We start from the raw sequence: 7,293 nt of genomic DNA on the forward strand, positions 1-7,293 counted from the left end.
TAGTGAACGGAACCTATAATTATACTGGATTTATACAAATTCCTTACAGTGCAACTGGACCATTCACAGAGGAACGATCAATGGATGAAATGATTTTTGATCAAATGGGTGCTGTTGGTAAACCGGAACGCATGAATGCAGTTGGAGCCTATATTATTAGAGAATTATCGACTGCACCTCAAAAAGGGCGAATCAATTACACTGTAGAATACGACTATGACGAGAAAACTCGATTCTGTAGCGGTTTTATCAAAAAAATCTCCTTATTCCTTTGTCATCAAGAGCTGTAGAGATGTTCTTGGTGTTGGACTTCAAAACTGGCTGAACGATGCATTCTTAAAGAATATCACAGGAAGTACCAGTTTTAGAATCAAAACAAACACAGCACAAATGCCCTATGACACTTCAATTGCCACTTTCCAAATTGCAGATCTTTTGGGTTATTTCTTTTTCCCAATGATTTTATGTTTGCTATTACCTTCTTTCAGTTTCACAGTCGTATTAGAAAAACAATTCAAGTTGAGAGAAATGATGAAACTCATGGGTATGAAAATGAGATATTACTGGCTTGTGACCTATGTTTTCTTTTTCCTTTTGTATTGCATTTCAGCAGCATTATTTATTATTTTCTGCTTGATTTTTGGATTCAGATTTATTACTCAAACCTCTCCTCTATTGTTATGTAAGTTATTATTGTTTCGAATTTCAAGAGGAGACTGATGAACATTCATTGTGCTCTTGTGTATTTTTGGATTTCATGAGATGTTCAGTTATTTTCTTTATTTGCTGGGGAAACACATTGGTGAGCTTTTCATTCTTATTATCTTCCTTTATTGGAAAAACAATTGTGGCAACTATTATCAGCTATCTCATTGTGTTGATTGGACCAATGGTTGGTGTGATTCTCGAGATGCAACTTTTGACAAATGCTCCCAATGCTCGCTTTGGTCTCTTGCTAGTATTCCCATTACAAATTACTCATTTTGTCTATGCAACATCCAGTTCATGTAACAATTTGGATTGCTTACGAAAAGTATCTGACATTTATGACAACAAGTCAGTTTTCTTTTCACTCATTTACATGGTAGGAATGTCAGTGGTCTACTTTGTATTGAGCTTGTACTTTGATGCTGTTGTTCCTCAACCATTTGGTGTTTCAAGACATCCACTCTTTTTCCTCGAATGGATTTGGAAACCTTTCACAAAGAATCGAGTGAAGAAAAATTCACCAACGAGCAAGAACAAGATTTTACCATGCTCCTCTCCTTCTGATTCACAACCTACGCAAGATGATGAAATGGTTGTGGGTGCATCGAAACATCGTCTCGATGAAGTGGATTCAGATGTTTTAGAAGAATTCTTGAAAGTCAATCCTCCAAATCTCGATAAGAAACAAACTCTTGAACATTTGAAACGTTTAAAGAATGACTATGGAGTAGTATTTTATAATTTAGAAAAGACATATGGAATGAATCGAGCAGTGAAAGGAACTTGTTTAACCATTGGAAAGTCAGAATGTTTTGGATTATTGGGTATGAACGGTGCTGTAAGTGTTGTGCATGAATATTTTGTCTCTTATTCATTTTAATGTTGTTATTTTTGACAACTTGTTAACAATATTCACACACCACACAGGGTAAATCCACAACCATTTCCATGCTATCGGGCATGTTTGGTCCATCGAAAGGAACAGCTTTTGTCTACGGAAAAGACATTCGACATGACATGAATGATATTCATCAAATCATGGGTCTCACAGCTCAATTTGACATTCTTTATCCTGACTTGACTTGTGAAGAACATTTATTATTCTATAGTCGATTGAAAGGAGTCAAGTTGCAGTACGAAAAGGAACACGTTCAAAGTTTATTGAGACAAGTTGGATTAGACAATGAAACCTTGAAAACAAAATGGTCACCTAATTCAAGCGCACTCTCTGGTGGTATGAAGAGAAGACTTTCCATTGCCATTTCACTCGTTGCAGATCCAAAGATTATTCTTTTGGATGAACCCACCACGGGACTCGATCCTCTCAGTAAGAGACATTTGTGGAATATTATTTTAAATCAAAAGAAGAATCGAACGGTGATTTTAACAACTCACTCTATGGAAGAAGCAGATGTTTTGTGTGATCGTATTACAATCATGTCGAAAGGTTCATTTAAATGTTTGGGAAGTGGACTACGATTGAAGAATAAGTTTGGTGATGGCTTTTTATTGAGTGTGAGTTATGGAGCAGAGGATCAACAACGTGCTGAACAATATGTCTATGATTATGTTCCTGAGGCAGTGAAGGATTTAACTTTGACAGGAACGACCGTATTCAAAATTCCAAGTTTTTCTCGATCAGATTTGAGCAAGACAACTTCACAATCCATTGAGCATGCCACTCCAAAACAACAAATGGAAGCTAGATCCATTGCTGGTTTGTTCAAACATATGGAAAAAGGAAAGGTTGAACATGGTATCCATGAATGGGCTCTCAATCAATGTTCGCTCGAACAAGTGTTTTTGAATATTGTTCAAAAAGATTCTGAGAAAAGATCTGCCTCAGAGAAAGAGGTCAAATGTGCCAACAAGAGATCTACTGTACTCATTCGACAATGTTTGTGCTGATCATTGTACATATTTCATATTTATTAAATGAAGTATATTTCACATGAAGTTCCACGTTCGCTTTTGCGTCCACAGTTACATGAAAGGAAATTATTTTATTCAAACAAATTCTGTACATCTGCACCCTCGTCATCTTCCACTTGTATGGCAGCTGGGGTTGAAACAGCACCTTGAGAAGAAACATCTTCCATCATACTGAAGTTCAAAAGTGATGAGGACGATGAACTTCATGATAAAATTCTTTTGGTACACCAAGAGTGACACCATATTCCATATTTTCAGTGTGACCATATCCCATAAAGTAGTAGTTCCAAGATCCTTCCTCTGGAACCATGAAGAATCCCATGAATGACTCTGATAAAATTAATTGGACGCCTTCATAGAATGCACCATGATTAAATCCTTGTGGTTCGTCACTGAAAATGTCCTTATTCTTTCTTCCCCAATCATAACCTTCTGGTGTTAATTTATGAGCTGTCAAGTTGCAGGATCCAGGAGTAATTTGGCATGTAATAGTGACAGTCTTTTCTCCATCCCATGATTTGTGTTGGCTCATAACCTTCGAGTGGAAAGTGACATCTTGAGGAGTCAAAGTGGTGTGACTGACGGAGGAAGGTTGTGTGTGAATCCAACCAAGGGGTTCGAGAGAATTCAAAATTTCATGATCAGGAAGCTGCTTTGGAACGCTAATGGTCTTATGGGTACCTAATTGTGGAACAAGCACAATGCAATGAATCTCCTTGACCTTTGGATTGTCTTCAGGTGATTTTCCATAGACATAACCCATGACTTGAGTTCTTAAATCTGAAATTGCAATAAATTTCTTGAGAATATTCATTGGTAACACATAATCATAAGCGTTCTCAGAAATTTCCTCTTGCTCGATAAAGATACGCTTCGTTCTGATTTGAAGGTTGGGAGCAGAAATGGCTCTCATTCTCCAGTCGGTCTTACTACTGAAGGTTTCTTGTTCATAGGGAGTAGATGTCACAGTAATAATTTCTTCACCATAGGCGTTTGTTTTCTTGGTAGTAATAGTGGTAAGTTGAGTTGCCTCCTTAGCCTCCTTTTCAATCTCTGCGATTTGTTGTTGTTGGATGGATGGTGGAGCAATCTCCATACCGAGAATAATGTCACGAACTTCGGATTGAGTTAAAGAAGTGACTTTGACATTGTTCTTCTTTCCATAGTCCGACAAAATTAAATCCTTCAAGGCAAGCTCTACCTTCATCCATGTCTGATCATCCAAAGTTGGCCAAACATGATGTGGTTGAGTAATGGTTGTCTTGTTAGGCTTCAAAATCATCTTTGTCTTTTCAGCATTCACGTTAAATGCACGTAATATCAAAATTAATCTGAGGAAGGCAGTGTAAGAATTTGTGGTTTCTCTCCAGTCATCAAACAAGTTGAACACCAACATCTTTGGTTCGTTTGCCTTAATGACCAAGTCATTAAATTTATCAATCTTGAGCAGAGCTGAGAATGGTAAATTGAGTTCACTTCCCTTAATCACAATGTTAGGGAAGTCCAGCAAGTGAACTTCAAGAGGATCTAACAAACCCTTTCTTGTAACGATAATTTGTTTTGGTTGTTCTTCGACTGGAAGAGAACGAATCAAACTGGTAACTTCTTCTGCCGTCTTCCATTTAGCCAATTGTCCCTTACGTTTCTGACCAGCCCACACACTTGTGTGAATAACCTTCAAATAAAATTGACCAGTCTTTGGATTGAAGATAAAGATGGCACCGTTGATTGGCTTATTGGCAGAGTTACCTTCATGAGTTTGGTGAACAACAACACGATACACATTCGAGTCGTCCACAAACCAGATGGTCTGATTACTGAACAACTCTCCATAATTTTGACTGTTCAAATATGGTTCAGTTGGCTCTGAAGAATACAATTGAAGACCCTTTCGAATACGTTCTCTGAGAACATAGAGAGCTGGATTGGCTTTCATAATTTTGGCCATAGCCTTACGAATGAGAGGTTTTGAACCAGGGAACCAATTTCCATACGCAGACATGTAATTATAGGCAAGGTCGATACCAATCAATACACCTGTGGGTGAAGGATAGAATGAGAGATTGTCGTTGGTATAGTCCAAAAACTTGGAACGAGAGTACCTTTCAATGTCGTGAGAGTCAAAGTCACCCCATCTCAATTGTACGTCAACCCAGTACTTGTTTGAGCTAGTGTCATAGGTGTCGTTAGTTTCTGTCAAGAGTGATGGTTTAGTAATTTGCCACTTGTATGCTGCGAAAAGCAAAATGTCGGCACATGAAGAGTTCATCTTGTAGGATTTTCTTGGGTGAATGGTTTCTTTTGAACTGTTTGAATTTCAAGAGTGTCAACCTGTTGATCGAATACTTGACACAAGTCCATCACAACACTTTCGTGAATCTTTTGCCACAAGTGAGCACGGAAGATTTGAATAAGAGAAATCTTGAGTGTTGGGATTTTACCGTGCATGAAAATACCTGTCAAATCCAATTGAACTTGGAAACCCACATAAACATTGGCACGATTAATAGTTGGAGACCACCATAAAGTGAATCTTCTGTTTGGAATTTGGTTCAAACCAGAACGCTGAGCGTTTGTGAGTTTCTTGAATTTCATACTCTCTTCGAAGCCGCTTGCGTTCCCAGAAGAGACCTTCCCAAGTCACAAAGTAAGTACCCTTGAATAAGGTATGTTCCAAAATACATTCAACACCTCCCAGAGCTTGAATCATGTCTGTTCTGTAATTATTAAGAGACCACAATTTACCATCGTGACGTGTTTGAGTCCACCAGAATGGATTTTGTTTCAAAACTTGATATGCTTTGAATTCGTTTCTAACTCTCCAACCCTTGTCATAAGCAAGAATATGTCGATCTTTTGGAACAAAGTGTTGATTCTTGGAATACCTCGATCCCATGAATCTTCCAAGTCACTAAGAGCAAGTTTTCTGTTCTTTTCCATTGCATCCTTTCGTTTTGCAGCATATTCTGCCCATACACGTTGCGAATCAATAAATTCTGATTGCCATGGTTGAATATATCTATAGAGATTAGGAATTAATTGACCTTCTTCGTGGCTCATACCTGCACGGAAATGAGTAATTCCAGTCTCTGTTTGCTTGGAATATCTAAGATCAGACTGTGGAATAAGAATATGGCCCATAGAAAGCATACCCAAGCCTCCTAATTCTTTTGGAGTATAAAACACAACAGGAGGAAAGCGAGAAGGCATCTTGGAGTTGAGACCTATCTTGATTCTTGTTTGAATCTTGTTCTCACACTTAACGAGTAAATCAAGCATTTCTGGAGTGTTAATCACTGCCTCACGGAAATAGGTCATTAAACCAATGAGAGCAGTGTTCCACTTGTTGACAATCTTGGTGAAGGTTGTGGAACCAGAGGCCATAAGAACCATTCTGATACGGTTTTCAAATTTTCTCATTGATGACTCACTCACTTTGAGGTATGCCTGAGCAATTCTCTCTTTGGTAATTTCATTACGAAGATCCCAAACTCCATCCTTTGAAGTTGTGAATTGTTGAGATGGAGCACGAATCTTTGGTAAAATTCTAATTTCAAAACCAGACATGCTGAACAAAAGATTTGGATTGTCCTTGCTATATACAGAAACAAATGAGTCTTGCCATTTCAATGTGGTAAGGGTTTTGGGAAGTCTGTTCTTAATTTCCCAGAACACTGCTCTCCCAAGATTTACATCATGTTTCATTAAACGCATACGGGCATCTCTAGGCCAGCACTTCTTGTTATTGTAGCCAACAATGTTTTCATTGTTTGGATCTGGATGTTCAGTGAGGTATTTTTGAATGAGAGAACGTGCTTCCTCATGAGTGAATTTGAATAACATGTGGAATTCGTCAATATATCTAGAGTAGAGTCTGATAGGACTGTTCGTTTCTGTTTGTAAATCCTTAAAGGTCAAGAAGACATTAGGATCTCTTGGAGGTCCAGCAATTTCACTTGCTCTATCCAAACCAAGCATTAGCAGATCCAATATTAAACAATAATATTGAGAAATAAATGAAGAGAATTGAAGGCCTCTGATCAATCCGTACATATTCACATGACTCATATCCTTGAAGGTAATGGTCACATTGTTCTTTGCAGTCATGTAGTCAGCCAAATTACTGTCAACAACAAGTCTCAATAAACGATTCAACAGAATTGGGTCCATCTTTTCCCAAACCTTATCGAATTTGGATTGCATCATGACAACACATTCGCCATTCGATGTCTCCCAAATATCTGCCAAATTGTTGATAGCCTGACACCATTTGTAGATTAGCATTGGTGGAGGCTCAGAATCAGAAGGTTTAACCCAGTTAGGGAAGAGTCCTCTTTTTATCAGCCTCATACCACAAATATTGGTCCAAATAAGCATCCGTAATCTTTTCTATTGGTTCTACATCGTAAACAGGAATGAGCGAGCTGTATAAATCCATAAATTCTATGGAAACTTCCTTGAATGTTCGTTGCAAAAGCAAATGTTTCTTAATTCTTGTCAAGGCCTCGTGTGGATTGTTGTAGGCCTGTTCAATCAAACCTAGTTCTTCTCTTTGTGAATGATTCAATCTACTTTTAACACTGTATGCTTCTTTCAATCTTTCAAGAGCCAAAATTAATAGCTTGGTATCGTGCTTATAAGAGAGAGGAGGGA

General features: G+C 38.0%; 5 protein-coding genes across 5 annotated transcripts in view; 2 read left to right on the top strand and 3 right to left on the bottom strand.

Annotated features, from left to right (window-relative positions):
* The window catches only part of FDP41_000872 (uncharacterized protein), a gene marked incomplete at both ends in the record, with an annotated part of 782 nt that extends 779 nt beyond the window's left edge, over positions 1-3 (top strand). The window contains one exon of the mRNA XM_044712604.1: positions 1-3. This exon is cut by the window's left edge and continues 382 nt beyond it. Within this exon, the coding sequence (XP_044564807.1) occupies positions 1-3 (3 nt within the window).
* A 213-nt stretch (positions 4-216) lies between these two features.
* FDP41_000873 (uncharacterized protein) lies at positions 217-2,616 on the top strand (the record flags this gene model as incomplete). The annotated part of the gene is made up of 3 exons (XM_044712615.1): positions 217-682; positions 771-1,546; positions 1,636-2,616. 3 exons carry the CDS (start codon positions 217-219, stop codon positions 2,614-2,616), a joined length of 2,223 nt encoding a protein of 740 aa, XP_044564808.1.
* Positions 2,617-2,818: 202 nt separating this feature from the next.
* Positions 2,819-4,909, bottom strand: FDP41_000874 (uncharacterized protein; the record flags this gene model as incomplete). Its single annotated transcript, XM_044712626.1, has 1 exon — positions 2,819-4,909. One exon carries the CDS (start codon positions 4,907-4,909, stop codon positions 2,819-2,821), a length of 2,091 nt encoding a protein of 696 aa, XP_044564809.1.
* A 515-nt stretch (positions 4,910-5,424) lies between these two features.
* On the bottom strand, positions 5,425-6,924 carry FDP41_000875 (uncharacterized protein; the record flags this gene model as incomplete). Its single annotated transcript, XM_044712636.1, has 1 exon — positions 5,425-6,924. One exon carries the CDS (start codon positions 6,922-6,924, stop codon positions 5,425-5,427), a length of 1,500 nt encoding a protein of 499 aa, XP_044564810.1.
* Positions 6,925-6,958: 34 nt separating this feature from the next.
* Positions 6,959-7,293, bottom strand: part of FDP41_000876 (uncharacterized protein) — a gene marked incomplete at both ends in the record, with an annotated part of 3,077 nt that continues 2,742 nt past the window's right edge. The window contains one exon of the mRNA XM_044712647.1: positions 6,959-7,238. Within this exon, the coding sequence (XP_044564811.1) occupies positions 6,959-7,238 (280 nt within the window). The remainder of the gene's footprint in view (positions 7,239-7,293) is intronic.

Source organism: Naegleria fowleri (genome assembly GCF_008403515.1).
Source record: "Naegleria fowleri strain ATCC 30894 chromosome Unknown tig21, whole genome shotgun sequence".
Classification (NCBI taxonomy): Eukaryota; Heterolobosea; class Eutetramitea; order Acrasida; family Naegleriidae; genus Naegleria; species Naegleria fowleri.